Source organism: Pelophylax lessonae, assembly GCF_965119305.1.
Source record: "Pelophylax lessonae genome assembly, chromosome: 4".
In the NCBI taxonomy this organism is placed as follows: domain Eukaryota; kingdom Metazoa; phylum Chordata; class Amphibia; order Anura; family Ranidae; genus Pelophylax; species Pelophylax lessonae.
Window position 1 is genome coordinate 360,729,240 of NC_138771.1, and position 18,304 is coordinate 360,747,543.

The 18,304-nt window shown below is 48.7% G+C and overlaps 1 protein-coding gene across 1 annotated transcript in view; it reads left to right on the plus strand.

The window, feature by feature from the left end:
* The window catches only part of LOC309553520 (solute carrier family 22 member 4-like), a 126,245-nt gene that overhangs the window by 39,188 nt on the left and 68,753 nt on the right, over nucleotides 1-18,304 (plus strand). The window contains exon 2 of the mRNA XM_082254766.1: nucleotides 17,013-17,116. Coding sequence (XP_082110892.1) covers nucleotides 17,013-17,116 — 104 coding nt within the window. The remainder of the gene's footprint in view (nucleotides 1-17,012; nucleotides 17,117-18,304) is intronic.

Here is an 18,304-nt window from a genome sequence, read left to right on the forward strand (position 1 = left end):
TCGACAGACGGTCCACTACCACGAAGATTGCAGAATAACCGTCTGAAGGAGGAAGTTCCACAATGAAATCCATGGCAATCATCTTCCATGGTCTGTCAAGGACTGGTAGTGGTCTGAGCAGGCCCCATGCCTTGTTTCGGGTTGTCTTGCTTCGTGTGCAGATAGTACAGGAGGAGACATACTGCTTACAACATTTCTCTAAGTCGGGCCACCAGAACGTGCGTTGAACCAGATCTAGGGTCTTGTGAATCCCAAAATGACCAGCCATTGGGTGGTCATGACAAAGTCCCAGGATGGACACCCGGGCACTTTCTGGAACAAAAATTTGATCTCCTCTCCATAGCAATCCATTTCTGGGTACCAGTACAGTTCCAGGAGGATGGGAAGCATTTATTGTGGCTTGTCTCAGAGAGGTAAGAAGGTCAGACTGTAATAGCAGGAAATTACCTTTGGTCAAGATGGTGTCAGGTACAAGGATTCCTTTAGAACTGTCGTACATTCGGGAGAGAGCATCGGGTTTCGTATTTTTGGAACCGGGTCTGTACGTTATATGGAATAAAAACCTGGAAAAAAAAAGTGCCCATCGTGCTTGGCGAGGTCTCAAGCGTTTGGCCGTCCTCAAATACTCCAGGTTCTTATGATCAGTGTAGATAAGTATGGGATGAGCCGCCCCTTCCAACAGGTACCTCCACTCCTCCAAGGCGGTCTTGATGGCAAGGAGTTCCCGGTCCCCTACATCATAGTTCCTCTCCGCAGGAGAAAGTTTACGGGAGAAAAAAGCCACCGGATGGATCAGGTCCTTGAGGCCTTGACGCTGGGAGATGACTGCTCCTACTGCGATTTCCGAGGCGTCCACTTCGAGGATGTAAGGTAGGGCAGGATCTGGGTGGCTGAGGATAGGGGCCGAAGTGAACAGCTCCTTTAGAGTTGTAAATGCGACTTGAGCCTCGGGAGACCAGTGGAAACGGGTACCCTGTTTGGTGAGCAGGGTAATAGGGGCGATGATAGAGGAAAACCCCTTGATAAATTTCCTGTAGAAATTTGCGAATCCTATGAAACGCTGAATCCCCTTCTTATCCACAGGTGCGGGCCAATCCAGGATGGCGGAGACCTTCTGAGGGTCCATTCTGACCCCTTCAGAGGAGATTACTAGACCGAGAACTGGATACTCTGCTGTTCAAACTCGCATTTCTCAGGTTTTGCATAGAGCCTGTGTAGCCGGAGTCAGTGGAGTACTCTTTTAACGTGTTCTCGGTGCTGGGCCAGGGAGGAAGAAAAGACCAGGATATCGTCCAAGTAGACAATCACAAAGATGTCCAGATAGTCTCTGAGGACATAGTTGATGAAGTGCTGGAAGGTGGCCGGGGCATTGCAGAGCCCGAAAGGCATTACCAAGTACTCATAATGACCGAATCGGGTGCGGAATGCTGTCTTCCATTCATCCCCCTCCCTGATACGGACCAAATTGTAGGCTCCCCGCAGGTCCAGTTTGGTAAATATAGCGGCGGTTCTTAATCTCTGGAAGAGTTCAGGAATCAAGGGTAGGGGGTACCGGTTCTTGACCGTAATTTTATTTAATTTGCGGTAGTCCACACATGGCCGAAGTGAATGGTCTTTACAAAAAAGATCCCAGCTCCTGCCGGAGAAGTAGAGGGTCGGATGAATCCCTTCTCAAGATTCTCCTTTACATAGTCCTTTAGGGTACCCAATTCCCGTTCAGACAAAGGAAAGATACGTCCGAAAGGGATCTCGGCCCCCGGGAGTAACTCAATCGGACAATCATAGGGGCGGTGGGAGAGTAGAGTCTCGGCCCCTTTTTTACTGAAGACATCCAGATATTCATGATAGGGTAATGGGACAGAGGAATGTATCTCCTTATCAGTGTCCATACAAAGTAGAGTGCTAGGAGCACTATAGCGTACTGGCAGGCAATGATTCTGGCAGTAAGGGGACTGGAACTTGACGTCTCCAGAAGTCCAATTTATTTGCGGGTTGTGCGCTTGTAACCAGGGTAACCCCGGAATAACGGGGAACAAGGGAGAAGAGATGGCATCCAGGCACAACAACTCCTTGTGACCTTCGAGGGTGGCCACAGGCAATGGAGGGGTTTCTTGAGTTACTGGCCCAGACTTGATGTGGGACCCATCCGCTAGGAAAATGGAAAGTCCTTGCGACTTGGGTCGAAGTGGGATGCGTTGTTGTGCAGCAAAGGTGAGGTCAATGAAGCAGCTGCATGCCCCGGAATCAATTATAGCGGTGACCGGGATCAGGCCTTCTGGAAGCTGGAATGAGATAGAGAGAGCCAGGTGAGTGGTATTGTTGCCAGAAACTGGGTAACTTGAGGGAGATATAGAAAGACACTTAAGCATCTTCGCTGGGCATGTGCGTACAAAGTGTCCGGCTTCTCCGCAATACAGACACAGATTGTTCTGACGTCGCTGTAAGCGTTCTTCTGCTGATAAGGAGGGACGCATGAGCCCAAGTTGCATCGGCTCTGAAGTATCTGATTCAGGAGTAACCGGAGCTGTGCTGCTGGGACGGGAACCAGAGGAGAAGGTGTGGACGGGATTAGGGACCCGTGGCATCATCCAGACCGGACGGGTCTGCTGCGTGGACCTCTCTGCCCTGCGTTCACGGAGCCGGCGGTCTATCTGTATGGCCAAGGCGATTAATGCCTCCAGGGTTTCAGGAATGCCCACTCGGGCCAGCTCATCCTTCAAACTTTCTGACAGACCCAGGCGGAACTGATGTCGCAAGGCTGCGTCGTTCCAGTGAGTGTCCGTACTCCAACGCCTAAAGTCAGTGACGTAATCTTCCACGGCTCTACGGCCTTGTTGAAGTGCGGTGAGCGCGGTTTCTGCGGTAGCAGTACGCTGCGGATCTTCATACAACTGCGCCATTGCTTAAAAAAAAACCGACATGGTGTCCAGCTGGTTACTGTGCTCTTCAAGCAGGCGGTGAGCCCAGGACTGAGGTTCACCTTGAAGCAGGGATATGATGAACCCCACCTTGGTTGCTTCCAGGGAGAAGGTTCGGGGTTGCAGGGAGAAGTATAGCTCGCAGGCATTGCGGAAGGCTCTGAACTTGCTCCGATCCCCAGAAAACCTTTCCGGCGTAGGGACCCTTGACTCAGGAGGCAGCATCAACACCGTTGGACCCAAGGGATGCCCAGAGGAAGCCATGGAAGCAGCAGAAACTGCAGGATCTGGGGAGGAGGTTAGGGACTGAACACGACCCTCCAACTGGGTATAGCCCTCTTGCAGGGACTTAACGGCTTGGGTAAGGGCCGCGAGATGCTGGCAGATGTCATCCATAGGAGAGGCTCCTCTAGCAGGCTCAGTCATGGCTGTGTTATACTGTCACGGGGTAATGTGGCAGAGCCTGACGTAAGAGGAGTGGCTTACCGGGTAACTGGCGTGGCACAGGTTCACCAGAGGCGCGGAGTCTAAGTGTTAGCCGGTTTTCACCAGGGGCCCAAGATGGATGGATTTGGCTGCTTGCTAACACCAGGTCGCGGTCCCCCGGATTCCCTGGTGGAGCCAGGATCAGGTCCAGGACCAATAGCCGGTAGCGGATAAACAGATCAGGATCAGGCAGGAGAATGGTCAGGACAAGCCAAGGTCAAAGGCGGGCAGCAGGTAATAAGAATCCAAAGACAAGCCGGGTCAGGTAAACAGGAACAGCAGACTACAAACAGGCACAGGAAACAGGAGAGCTGAAGATAACACAGCAACTTCCTGTAGTGACAGCTGTGTTTAAATAGGCCAATTTGGTAGCCTCCAGCTATACTGAGGTAGCCTCTAATTATTCCAAGGTAGCCTCTGACTATTCCAAGGTAGCCTCTGACTTTTCCAAAGTAGCCTCGAACTACTGCAAGGTAGCCTCGAACTACTGCAAGGTAGCCTTGAGCTATTGTAAGGTAGCCTCGAGCTATTCAAGGTGCCTCTTCGTACGCGCAAGCGCATAGGCATTCGCCGGTTGGCAGCGCCAATGCGCCTGCGCAGGGTATTGATTCCCTGACAGGGGGCATGTATGCTGGTCACTACTACATTGGGGGCACGCACGCTGATCTCTGCATTGGGGGCATCATGTATGCTGGTCACTACATTGGGGGGCACGCACGCTGATCTCTGCATTGGGGGCACCACGTATGCTGGTCACTACATTGGGGGCACGCACGCTGATCTCTGCATTGGGGGCACCACGTACGCTGGGCCTGTACTGTGGGGTTTGTGCTAGGGGCCCTGTACTGTGGGGTTTGTGCTAGGGGGCCACTACTGTGGGTCTTGTGCTAGGTAGCCTGTACTGTTGGATTAGTGCTAGGGGGTCTGTACTGTGGGATTAGTGCTAGGGGGCCTGTACTGTTGGATTAGTGCTAGGGGGCCTATACTGTGGGGTTTGTGCTAGGGGGCCTGTACTGTGGGGTTTGTGCTAGGGGGCCTGTACTGTGGGGTTTGTGCTGGGGGCCTGTACTGTTGGATTAGTGCTAGGGGGCCTGTACTGTGGGATTAGTGATAGGGGGCCTGTAATGTTGGATTAGTGCTAGGGGGCCTGTACTGTGGGGTTTGTGCTAGGGGGCCTGTACTGTGGGGTTTGTGCTAGGGGGCCTGTACTGTGGGATTAGTGCTAGGGGGCCTGTACTGTGGGATTAGTGCTAGGGGGTCTGTACTGTTGGATTAGTGCTAGGGGGTCTATACTGTGGGATTAGTGCTAGGGGGCCTGTACTGTGGGACTAGTGCTAGGGGGTCTGTACTGTGGGATTAGTGCTAGGGGGCCTGTACTGTGGGATTAGTGCTAGGGGGCCTGTACTGTTGGATTAGTGCTAGGGGGTCTGTACTGTGGGATTAGTGCTAGGGGGCCTGTACTGTTGGATTAGTGCTAGGGGGTCTGTACTGTGGGATTAGTGCTAGGGGGCCTGTACTGTGGGGTTTGTGCTAGGGGGCCTGTACTGTGGGGTTTGTGCTAGGGGGCCTGTACTGTTGGATTAGTGCTAGGGGGTCTGTACTGTGGGATTAGTGCTAGGGGGCCTGTACTGTTGGATTAGTGCTAGGGGGCCTGTACTGTGGGATTAGTGCTAGGGGGCCTGTACTGTGGGATTAGTGCTAGGGGGCCTGTACTGTGGGGTTTGTGCTAGGGGGCCTATACTGTGGGGTTTGTGCTAGGGGGCCTGTACTGTGGGGTTTGTGCTAGGGGGCCTGTACTGTGGGGTTTGTGCTGGGGGCCTGTACTGTTGGATTAGTGCTAGGGGGCCTGTACTGTGGGATTAGTGATAGGGGGCCTGTAATGTTGGATTAGTGCTAGGGGGCCTGTACTGTGGGGTTTGTGCTAGGGGGCCTGTACTGTGGGGTTTGTGCTAGGGGGCCTGTACTGTGGGATTAGTGCTAGGGGGCCTGTACTGTGGGATTAGTGCTAGGGGGTCTGTACTGTTGGATTAGTGCTAGGGGGTCTATACTGTGGGATTAGTGCTAGGGGGCCTGTACTGTGGGACTAGTGCTAGGGGGTCTGTACTGTGGGATTAGTGCTAGGGGGCCTGTACTGTGGGATTAGTGCTAGGGGGCCTGTACTGTTGGATTAGTGCTAGGGGGTCTGTGGGATTAGTGCTAGGGGGCCTGTACTGTGGGGTTTGTGCTAGGGGGCCTGTACTGTGGGGTTTGTGCTAGGGGGCCTGTACTGTTGGATTAGTGCTAGGGGGTCTGTACTGTGGGATTAGTGCTAGGGGGCCTGTACTGTTGGATTAGTGCTAGGGGGCCTGTACTGTGGGATTAGTGCTAGGGGGCCTGTACTGTGGGATTAGTGCTAGGGGGCCTGTACTGTGGGGTTTGTGCTAGGGGGCCTATACTGTGGGGTTTGTGCTAGGGGGCCTGTACTGTGGGGTTTGTGCTAGGGGGCCTGTACTGTGGGGTTTGTGCTGGGGGCCTGTACTGTTGGATTAGTGCTAGGGGGCCTGTACTGTGGGATTAGTGATAGGGGGCCTGTAATGTTGGATTAGTGCTAGGGGGGCTGTACTGTGGGGTTTGTGCTAGGGGGCCTGTACTGTGGGGTTTGTGCTAGGGGGCCTGTACTGTGGGATTAGTGCTAGGGGGCCTGTACTGTGGGATTAGTGCTAGGGGGTCTGTACTGTTGGATTAGTGCTAGGGGGTCTATACTGTGGGATTAGTGCTAGGGGGCCTGTACTGTGGGACTAGTGCTAGGGGGTCTGTACTGTGGGATTAGTGCTAGGGGGCCTGTACTGTGGGATTAGTGCTAGGGGGCCTGTACTGTTGGATTAGTGCTAGGGGGTCTGTACTGTGGGATTAGTGCTAGGGGGCCTGTACTGTTGGATTAGTGCTAGGGGGTCTGTACTGTGGGATTAGTGCTAGGGGGCCTGTACTGTGGGGTTTGTGCTAGGGGGCCTGTACTGTGGGGTTTGTGCTAGGGGGCCTGTACTGTTGGATTAGTGCTAGGGGGTCTGTACTGTGGGATTAGTGCTAGGGGGCCTGTACTGTTGGATTAGTGCTAGGGGGCCTGTACTGTGGGATTAGTGCTAGGGGGCCTGTACTGTGGGATTAGTGCTAGGGGGCCTGTACTGTGGGGTTTGTGCTAGGGGGCCTGTACTGTGGGGTTTGTGCTAGGGGGCCTGTACTGTGGGGTTTGTGCTAGGGGGCCTGTACTGTTGGATAAGTGCTAGGGGGTCTGTACTGTGGGATTAGTGCTAGGGGGCCTGTACTGTTGGATTAGTGCTAGGGGGCCTATACTGTGGGGTTTGTGCTAGGGGGCCTGTACTGTGGGGTTTGTGCTAGGGGGCCTGTACTGTGGGGTTTGTGCTGGGGGCCTGTACTGTTGGATTAGTGCCGGCGGGGGACCCCAGAAGAAGAGGATCGTGGGCTGCTCTGTGCAAAACCACTGCACAAAGCAGATAAGTATAGGCATGTTTATTTTTTGTTTTTTAAATTAAAATAAAATTGAACATTTACAACGATTTTAAGGTAATATGTAGTCTTTTTAATTATATTTAGAATATACATATAAAAGAGGTCTGGTTAATGTGAATATTTGTATTGATATGGATTAAGGTTTAAAAAAAAAATATTTTTAATGTCAAATTTATATGAAGAAAACCACATTTGCTCATTACATGGGCAGCTTTTGTTTCCTGCTTTGCAATTCTACACAATGATCACGTTTTCTGCTTTCTCACAATGAACATCTGAGAGATTGCAAACTGTATTATTACTGTCTGGCAGATATCTTTTCAAAACATCTGTTAAAAAGAGAGGCACAGTGAGAGAAAGTGTTTGCTCCCTCAACTTGGTATAGCTGTTTGTTGAGAAGAGGCCAGTAACTGAATGCCCAGCATAAGTGGAGGGCCTGCATGACTGAGTTTTCTGGGTAGGCTGAAATTAGGAGGTAGTATGTTGGGTTGTTATAATATAGTAGAGCCTGCCTTATTGGGTACCATGGGGGCAGAGTGGGGCTAGGGGTGGCTGGGTGTGGCAGCAGTAGTCCAAGGGCAAGGGAGGGGTTGCTTTTGGGTCAGTGGAGATCCAGGCAGCGTCAAGAAGACACTTGAAAGACATTTACTTTCTGCGACATGCTCCTATCTCTCAGGATTCCATATGAAGGACATTGAGAACTTGGTCCTCAGTGGTTGAACGTCTAAATTCCGGTGTGTTGCAGGGGTCAGGGCAGGTATCAGCATCACCTAGTGGGAGCTGCCTATCTGGGAGCCCCATCAGGGACCCTACAGCGAAGAGGCTGACTCCTGTTCAGGCTGCTGGGGCTGGGAGGAATTCCCATCATAGGCGGGACCCAGGTGAGAAGTCTGCTATTTTGTCACCCCTCTTTACTCGGGATTCGGGACCATATGACTGGCCCGACGTCACCCCCCCCCCCCCCCCCGTGCTGGTAACTGATGGCGGAAACCCAGGTCCCGCCTGTCGTCACAGCAATGGATTTTAAAAAAGAGATGCGGCCCATGATGGTGACCGTCTGGTGGATTTTACCAGATGTGAGGTGTACGTCTGCTTCGAGGGCCCTCTCGAAGGCCTTAAGGTGGAGACTAGGGAAAATATTTGGAAAGGGGACTGAGTGGAGATTTTCGCTGTTGCCATTGGAGAAGTTTAATCTGGATAAGGTCAAGCCCAACGAGAGCAAGAAGGAGGAAGAAGAAAAGCGGCATTAAAGGCTCATCCCTAGGACATTTCCCATCTGACTTCAGGCATTTATGATTTTGGCCAGCATTATTGGGGAAAGGGCACTGGAACACACACTGTTTGGCTTTGTTCTGCTACCTAAACTCTATTAGTGAGGCCCAGAGAGTTTATGGGGGTTTGGCGTGTTTGTGCTATGATGAGCAATTTTGCCAGCGGAAGGCTGTGAGGCCCTCTCTGAGGTGGGATCACAAGGACATAGACTTGTGGATGAAACTTATGTAACAAGCAAGAGTTGCCCTCACCCCCTTTCTTTGTGAGGCCAGCGGTGCTGCTGCCTCGACTGTCGGCTGACAAGCGCAAGGGGTTTTGCTGCCGGTTTAACAAACGATCTTGTAGATTTGGGGGATCTTGCTGTTTTTGCCACAAATGCTCCAGTTGTGGAGGATCACATTCCTTGTCTAATTGCTTCAAACAGGGAAGGAGTAAATCGACTGACGCTGGAAAAAGGGAGGACGCCAGTGAGGATGGAAAACCTGGTGCTGTACCTAAGTAGGTATCCGAATAAGGCCGCTGCACAGTTCCTGTTGCAGGATTTCAGGGATGGCTTCCTGATTCCGTGTACTTTATCCAGTACCCCTCCTGTAGCAACTAACTTGAAATCTGCCCATGCACATCCTTAACTAATTTCAGAAAAATTGCGCACAGAGGTGTCCTTGGGGAGAATGGCGGCCTGTTTCCTTCTTCTCCAGTAGATGACTTAGTGGTTTCTCCTTTGGGGGTTGTTCCCAGAAAGGAACCCAATAGGTTTTGCCTTATTCATTACCTTTCTTATTCTAAGAGCGGATCTGTTAATGACGCCATTACCCCCACCTTTTTGTGCACCCTGTCTTATGCTTTCTTTGATGAGGCAGTAGGATGAGTGCGCAGATTTGGAAATGGACCCTTATGGCCAAGACGGATATAGAGGTGGTCTTCGTCTCTTATGTTGCTGGTGGTGGGAGAAGGGCAGCTATTTCAATAATCGGTGCCTACCCATGGCTTGCACTACTTCATCTTCCTATTTTGAACTCTAGCTAATTTTTGGAATGGGTTGTTTGAGATTTGTCAGGGCTGCAGTCGATCATACATTGCTTGGATGATTTTCTGGTTATTGGCCCTCCTGGGAATCGTACTTGCTTGACTTTGTTGGCTACGGTCCAACACGTGTTTCCGGTCTTTGGGGTACCGTTGGCAGCAGATAAGACAGAGGGTCCTACCACAGAAGTTCTTGGGTATTGTCATTAATACCAGTAGCTTGGAATGCTGCTTGCCACTTGAAAAAATGGGGGATCTTCGGGGGGGGGGGGGCAGTCGCTGCTGCTCTCCGTTGCTCTAAAGTATGGTTGCGGGCTTTGCAATTCTTATTGGGTAAGCTTAACTTTGCATGTCGCATCATGCTAATGGGGCAGGTGTTCTGCAGGCGGTTGTCTCCCGCTACCGCAGGGGCCAATGTGCTGCACCACTTTGTGAGACTACATAGGGAACATTGGGAGGATTTGCCGGTATGGGAGATGTTTCTTGAGAGGGTCGTTCTTTTGGATGGGATCAGTGGTGTCTAGTGATGATTTGGACTTGTACACGGATGCAACAGGCTCGGTGGGGCTTGCAGCTAATTTCTGTGGCTATTGGAGCGCGGGAAGATGGCCGGAATCCTGGAGCAGCTCGGAATTCATTCAGAATTTGGCACTGTTGGAATTGTTTCCGATAGTGCTGGCAGTGGAATTGTGGGGCCCGGACTTCCAGAACCGACGTGTACGGTTTCACTGTGACAAGCTTGATGTGGTACACGCCATTAATTCAATATCCGCTTCTTCCCCTCCGGTGGTGCTTCTGCTTAGGCATTTGGTTTTGCAGGGTCTGAGTTTGAATGCTTTTGTGTATGCTGTTCATGTGCCTGGCATGGAGAAAATTGTGGCTGATGCGCTTTCTCGATTGCAGTGGGACAGATTCTGGCAGTTGGCATCGGAAGCAGGGGAGCTTGGAATCCCGTGCCTCGGTCGTTGGTTTACAACCATAGCAGATTTGATCCAATGATCAGTTGTGGAGTCTACATGGACAGTGTATGAATGAGTCTGGTGTGAGTGGCAGGAGCTGGTAAGTGTGAAGGATGGTTGTTTTTGGGGAGGAGGACCGGTTTCATGTGCTGCTGTACTTCATCTGATGAAATTGTGAGGAGGGTGTATCTGTTTCCGCGATTAGCCGCAAAATGGCAGGCTTGGCTTTCATGTTCAAGTTAGCTGGTGTTGAGAATATAACCTAATCCTTTCTGGCTGGTATGGCCTTGAGGGGATACCGGAAGGGCCGGAGGGTGGTGGAATCTTGCCATCCTGTTTTTCGCGATGCTACTGTGAGTCCTGCCGCCTTCCTTGCCCCACGTCTGTTCTACCTCTTTTGGGGTAAACTCTTTCGTACGGCCTTCGTGTTGGCCTTTTTTGGGGCACTGCGGATGAGGGAATTGGTTGGCACCTCAAGGAGTACAGCTGGGGAACTGGCTTTTTCAGATGTGGTGGCTCAGAAAGACAGGGTTACTCTTATCATTCTGAAATCAAAAACTGATCAGTTGGGTTGGGAAAATCAAGTAGAGCTCAGCAGAGTTTCAGGTTTCTCATTGTGCCGGGTCTCGGTGGTGCTGGATTGGCAAAACATACGGTCTCTGGGGCCTGGGCCTTTCTCATTACATGCCGATGGTTCAGCATTGTCGTGGAATCAATTTATTTCAGTTTTTCGGAAGTGCTTGTTGGCAGGGGGTTTCTCACCATCAGAATATTCTTCACACTCATTCCGGATAGGGGCTGCCACTGAAGCAGCTTGTTGGGGTCTAAGCAACCAGATTCTCAGACAAATTGGTCATTGGGAATCTCAAAGCTTTCGTTTATATGTTCGTCCACAACGTCTATGGTCCGTGTGTGTCCTTATACCTTGTGTTCTTCCCTTTTGAGAGTCAGGGTGTCTTTGTGACTCGTTTGTGTGATTTGTTGTGTAAGCATGGTGGTTCATGGTGGTTCTGAGGTTGTTGTCACAGGTGGGTTGATTCATGGTAATGTTGTTGCTTTTTGTTTTTCAGACCCGGTTTGCTTGATGTGGCTACTGGGACATTGTTATGTCTATCAGGGTGCTAAGAGGGCATCAGTCAGGCCCAAAGGCAGGCAGCTGGGTTTTCCACTAAGTGAGGCTAGGAATGGGTGGATCGGGGCCCCTGGCATGCTGTGGTCTAGGGTGTTGCCAGAGATTCAACGATATGCCAGATGAACTGAATTAGGACATCCAGCTGGATTTCCTACACTCGCAGTCTTCCTTCCCTGACACCATCTGGTGTGGTCGGACATCATTGGCAGGGTTTCCTGGTGCATAGCACGATCGATGGTCAGGCTCAACTAGGTGAGGATTAAGGTGAATAAGAAGGTGGCTAGATTTTTTGACCACAATGGGGGACTGGTGGTTCGCCAAGTGGAATTGGAGGGCGATAATTCGATTTATTTACGAGGGGATAGAGTTCAATTGACCACTGTCGGGATCGACATGTGGTTTTGGGCTTACAGGAGGTTCTGCAAAGGGCCTTGCGGCTGTGGCAGGCCGTCCGGGCGTAAGGTTTTTACTTTTGAGTGTCTGTGGCAGGGGTCCCAGGTTGTTGAAGGTCAGAATGGTAAAATATAGTATGTGGAGTGTAATGGGTTGGGCCCATCCTGGTATGGGTACCTTCCCTACTAAGGGGCTATAGGTCATTGGGCTGCATCGGGTGAGAAAACTGGTAAGAATATTGTCCCTGAGCTGGTGTAACTGCGGCTAGGGACCAGGATATTAAAGTGGTGGTTGATGCCAGGATGAAAAACGTCCTTCATCAAGATTTGAGACCTATATTCAGTCAGATACATCTAGGTGGGAAAAATTCTGTTTACCTGAAATGGATTAAAAAAGTTAATAATGTTACTTATCATTAATAAAGGGCTGCTATGGCCATTTAAATCCAAGAAATGTGATGTGTCATTATTTAAGGTGATGGGTTGGTATAAGAGTAGGTAGTGATGTGCCACGGCAGCCGCAACATCAGCTATACTTCAGTCAAGAAGAGGTCAGTAACTGCATGCCCAGCATAATTGGAGGGCCTGCATGAGTTTACTGGGTAGGCTGAAATTATGAGGTAGTATGTTGGGTTGTTATAATATAGTAGGGCCTGCCTTATTGGGTACCATGGGGGGTAGGGTGTGGCTGGGTGTGGCAGCAGTAGTCCAAGGGCAAGGGAAGGGTTGCGTTTGGGTTTGTGCAGATCTAGGCAGCATCAAGAAGACATTTGCCTGCCCTCCCTCTCCTCATTTCTTGGAACCGATGATTTGTAGGTTGGTTTCTCTATTGGTGATATCTTTAACCACTTGCCTACTGGGCACTTAAACCCCCTTTCTGCCCAGGCCAATTCTCAGCTTTCAGCGCTGTCTCAATTTGAATGACAATTGCGCAGTCATGCAACACTGTACCCAAATTAAATTTTTATAATTTTTTTTCAATAGAGCTTTCTTTTGGTGGTATTTAATCACTACTGGGGTTTTTATTTTTTCCTCGAACCAACAAAAAAACGAAAATTAAAAGAAAAAAACCCCCCAGTTTTTATAGTTTGTTATAAAATTTTGCAGACAGATAATTTTTCCCCTTCATTGATGTGCGCTGATGAGGCAGCACTGATGTTCACTGATAGGCTGCACTGATAAGACGGCACTGATAAGGCGGCACTGATAAGGTGGCACTGGTGGGTGGCAGTGATGGGCGGCACTGAATAGAACTAATAGGTGGCACTGATGGGCAATGATAGGCACTGGGAGGTGACACTGATGGGCAGCACTGATGATGGGGCACTGGCAGGTGGCGGTGGTGGACACTGGTAGGTGGCACTGGTGGGCACAGATGCTCCTCTCCTCTTTGGGACCGATGTCCCTCTGACAACAGCGGCGATTGGCTTTTTTTTCTCCTCACACTGACAGCGTGAGGAGAAAAAAAAAGCTGATCGCCGGCTGCTGTTTACATTACATGAACAGCTATCATTGGCTGACAGCTGATCACATGGTAAGGGGCTGGGACCGGTCCCTTACTCCGATCTGTGATCAGCCGAGTCTCATGGACTCGCTGATTACAGAGCGAGCTGCGCGCAGGCAGCTCATGTATGGGAGGACGTACATGGACGCCCTCTCGGCAATTAGGGTCCGCGCTGTAGCCGTCTTTCGGCTATAGCGCAGACGGGAAGAGGTTAACATAAGTGGGTGACAGGGGTGTTTACCAGCCAATTCTGAGATTGTTTTTGTCATAGCAGTAGGCAGGGGTCTCAGGTTGCTGAAGGTCAGAATAGTAAAATACAGTACGTAGAGTGTACCAGGTTGGGCCCATCTCGGTATGGCTACCTTCCCTACTAAGGAAGTTAGGGGCTCTCGGTCATTAGGCTGCATCAGGTGTGAAGACTGGTAAGAATTCCCTGAGCTGGTGTAACTGCGGGTAGGGGCCAGGATCGGGGCCGGACTGGCCTAGTGGGATACCGAGAAATTTCCCGTTAGGCCGGCACAGCCACCTGCCCTGGGGCTGCTTTGAGGGCAGCAACGTGCGTAAAAAATGTGTCTGTGGCCGTGCTCAAGCTGACATGTCAACTGCACATGCATCGCCGCCTCTTGGGAAAGCCCATACATCTTTGGCCATTTTCGGGAGACCGCTGCATGCGCAGTGACGTAATGGCGCTGGGCGGCGTCATTTTTAAATGTAAGACAGCAGTAGTGTTCCATCCAGCGGTGGCATGTGCCTCATCACAGCCCAGTAAGACCCCTCTGCAGCCTCTGACATCTTCTGTATCATGTTCGCAGCCTCTGCATCTCCTGTACCATGTCCACAGCCTCTGCATCTCCTGTACCATGTCCACAGCCTCTGCATCTCCTGTACCATGCCTGCCACCCCTGCATCTCCTGTACCATGCCCGAAGCCACTGCATCTCCTGTACCGTGCCCTCGGCCCCTGCATCTGCTATACCATGTCCGCAGCCTCTGATCACCTCCTCCTGTACCATGTCCACACAGCCTCTGACCACCTCCTGTACCACATCCACACTTTTACCACTTTAACCAACATTTGCTCTTATTATTATTATTATTATATAGTATTTATATAGCACCGACAGTTTACGCAGCGCTTTACAACTTGAGGGTAGACAGTACAAATACAATACACTTTAATACAGTAGGAATCAGAGGACCCTGCTCGCTAGAGCTTACAATCTAAGAGGGACGGTCAAGAGATACAAGAGGTAATATAAAGCACTATGTGCTTTCATATCTGTCTTATCTTTATATAGGACACTCTTCAAATGTGCTTTAAAATTCATGGTTTTCCCTTTTATGAACAAGAAAATAATGACGTTCTGCTGTTGGGCTGGTATAATAATGCTATGGGGCTGGTATGAAATTATTTCCAGGGCTGGTTTTTATCCCTAGTCTGGCCCTGGCTAGGATATTAAAGTGGTGATTGATGCAGACAATGCGATAGAAAAATGTCCTTCATTAACCTGAGACATATATGCAGTCAGATACTAGGATGGAAAATTTTTGTTTACGTGAAATGGAAAAGGTTACTATTGTTCCTTATCATTGTTAATAAAGGGCTGCTATGGCCATTTAAATCCAAGAAATGTTGTGTCGTTATTCAAGGTGATGGGTGATATAAGGGTATAAGGGTAGTAGTCAGCCGCAACATCAGCTATACTTCAGTCATGCCTTTTCTGCGTAACAGAGCAGCCATTTTCTTCAACTTTGACACTTCCAAGTGTGTTGTAGGATTTCTTTACCACATGTCTTCCCTGCCACCTTGGCCCTGTTATGACAAGTATTGCATGATGCTGCCTGTGAAGCCTCCTGTACTCTGTGCAGTCGGGGAGAGTCTGTACTGTGCAACGCCATTGACAGAACTGAGCAAAGCCATTCAGATGCTCAACACAAGGAGAGAAAATTAAAACTCACAGTGGTGTATGGTTGATGTGGTGTGCTTTGTGAATTGAGTCTATTGTATTATTAGTCTGATGTTTGACTACACCCCAACATTATAAGGCTGGCCCTGAGGGTTTTAAAACTTTGGTATTTAGGTGGAATGCAGGGTGGTTATCAGAAAATACATTTAAATACCTAATAATGTTATCTCATACCGCACTACCTAAAGGTCATACCAGACTCACAATGGAGCTGCCTGCTTTAAAAAGTTTTCCCTGAGGTTATCGTGAGAATAGAAAAAAGTCTGTTCTCTAGATCAGTGGTTCTCAATTCCGGTCCTCGGGACCCACTAACAGGCCAGATTTTAAGTATTACCTTGGGGGATGCAGACTAGAATACTGCAATCACTGAGCAGCAAATGAGATCACCTGTGATGTAATTTAGTTATCTTGCAAACCTGGCCTGTTGGTGGGTCCCGAGGACCGGAATTGAGAACCACTGCTCTAGATGACTATGCATCAATCAATCATAGCTTTAACCATCATAGAAGATAATTAAAAATCCTTATCTTGGGTGTGCTTTACTTTTATGTCTACATAAATATGTACACTTATCATACTTGTTAATCTGGTCCAGTGTACTTTTCTATTTACGCTGTGTTTTCTGCAGGGAACGTCTAAAAATGTCAGTAAAGGGTTCCCCTGCTGGTGGCACTGTGGCTCGCAGATCTATAGACTGTATTTCCAGTGTCCACTAGTGGGATTCCCTCAGCAGCCAGAAGCTCATGTCATCTCATGTAATCAGTCATTAAACTCTGCCTGTGCTCTTCCTCCCTGCCTTGGTGTCTGTCTCCTGGTGCCCCTGACCTGCATTCTTGTGTTCCTGTATCCTCTTCCTGGACCCTGACCCTGCGGCCTGATCCCAATCCCTTCCCACCTGCTCTCTCCATCTCCTGCTAACCTCTCCCTGTCCTGTTTTGCTCTCAGCTCCCTCTGCTTGTTCCCCCGTGTATGACCCTAGCTCTGTTATGACTACACTTTGCATTCCCTGCTTTCTGTATATACTTGGTTTGTTCATTGTTTGTCACTATTTGTTTGGTTATTTGGTTTGTTTTACACAGTTTGGTTAATTGGAGGTGCGTTCACATTTATGCTGTTCACTTATTTTTAATTAAATTATAATATAAAAAACACACCACACCAAACGGCCATGCATTTTGGTACCTGCAAATGCACTGCATTTGTGATCTACATTTGGGGTGCCATTAACAATACATTGGTACCCATATGCAGATCTCAAGGCCAATGCTTTTGAACGTGGTTTGGAAAGGAATGTGCCTCTCCTGCACTGCATTCTGGTGTGAATCGGCCTTTAGCCTAAACTGGGTTATATGTTAATTGACTACAGGATCAGAACAATCACTTGGTCCAGTAAATCTGTGTTCACTTCAACCATCCAATCATGATTGGATTCTGTTCCTTTAGAACAGGGATATCCAAACTATGGCCCCCCCCAGCTCTTGAGGGACTACACGTCCCATGAGGCATTGTAAAATTCTTAGAACATTAAATGCACTAAGTTGGCAGTATAATGCGCAATAAAAAGGTGCAGTATATGTACCAACCAATAGTAACCTTTCAAAAGTTATGGTGGTTACAGGGACCTACCTAGTTGTGTATACTGTATATAAATATACTATATTCTCGGCCGAAATTATAGACACAAAAGTCTAGTTAGGGTAATGATGTGTTAGGAGAGGAGTTCTAAAAGAAATACAATACTGAAAGCCTGATTTATAATTTTGACTAATTCCAGTTACCTGGCATTTTGCTATCTTTCCCATCATCATGCTTGTCTTTGTGTATATGAGTTAATTTCTAATTTTATTTTACAGTGGGACATAGTCTGTGACAATGATTGGAAGGGGCCACTGACAACATCTTTATTTTTTGCTGGTGTTCTTACAGGCTCATTTGTTTCGGGACAGCTCTCTGACAGGTAATATTATTAGTTCTTCTGGGAATTTATTATGCAATTGTGATTCTTAAAGAGAACATGCATGTATAAATTTTTTTTTAGATGATGCATGGGATATAATTTAGTTGGTCATGCAGTAGGTAAACAAAGCTTTGTAAAAGAGTAGAGACATTAAAGTATAACCAAAGGCAAAAATGTTTTTATTTCGTTTTGGATAGAGTGCAGAGGAAGTAGAACCCCTGCCAGTTTTGTTGCTGTTTGTGCCCCCGTTAAGGCGATTCACCCTCTCTATTTGTCCTGTTTATCATTATTATTGAAAGTGAAAGTAAAAGAAAATCTCCAATTTTTGGTTGTCCCCAGAAAATCTCAGCAATGGAACACAGGTGGGGAAAAAAATCTGACAGGAGTTATAACCCTTCTTTTTTTTCTGCTGCTCTTTAGGGCATCTGGCTCTAAATGTCCCTGCATTTTAACTTATGTACTTATTTATCAAAATTATTGGGTTGCCTGCCTTTACACACACATGAACTTTAATGGCATCCCAGTCTTGGGGGAACTTGACTGGTCTGCATAGAGTCCTGACCTCAGCCCAAAAGAACAACTTTGGGATGAATAAGAGCAGAGACTGCGAGCCAGGCCTTCTCTCCAAAATCAGTGCCTGACCTCACAAATACGCTTCTGGAAGAATGGTAAAACATTCCCATAGACACACTCCTAGACCTTGTGGACAGCCTTCCCAGAAGAGTTGAAGCTGTTATAGCGGCAAAGTGTGGTCCAGCTCAATATTGAACCCTACAGACTAAGACTGGGATGCGATTAAAGTTTGTGTGTGTGTGTGTGTGTGTAAAGGCAGGCGTCCTTATACTTTTGGTAATATAGTGTGTGTGTGTGTGTGTGTATACACACACTGCTCAAAAAAATTAAAGGGAAAACTTTGAAAACTCATCCGATCTCAATGGGGAAAAATATCATGCTGGATATCTGTACAAATATGGCCTGGGTAGAGTGTTTGGAACAAAAGGATGCCACATTGTTTGATTTTTAGGCGTGTCATTGAATTCAGCTCTCTGTAGGTTGATAATTTTTTTTTACATCAAAGTGAAAAAATGATGCAGGAGGCTAGTCCACTTTGTTGAAATGTCATCTTTTCTGACTGTTTTCCGCTAGTTTTGCATTTGGCTAGGGTCAGTGTCACTACTGGTAGCATGA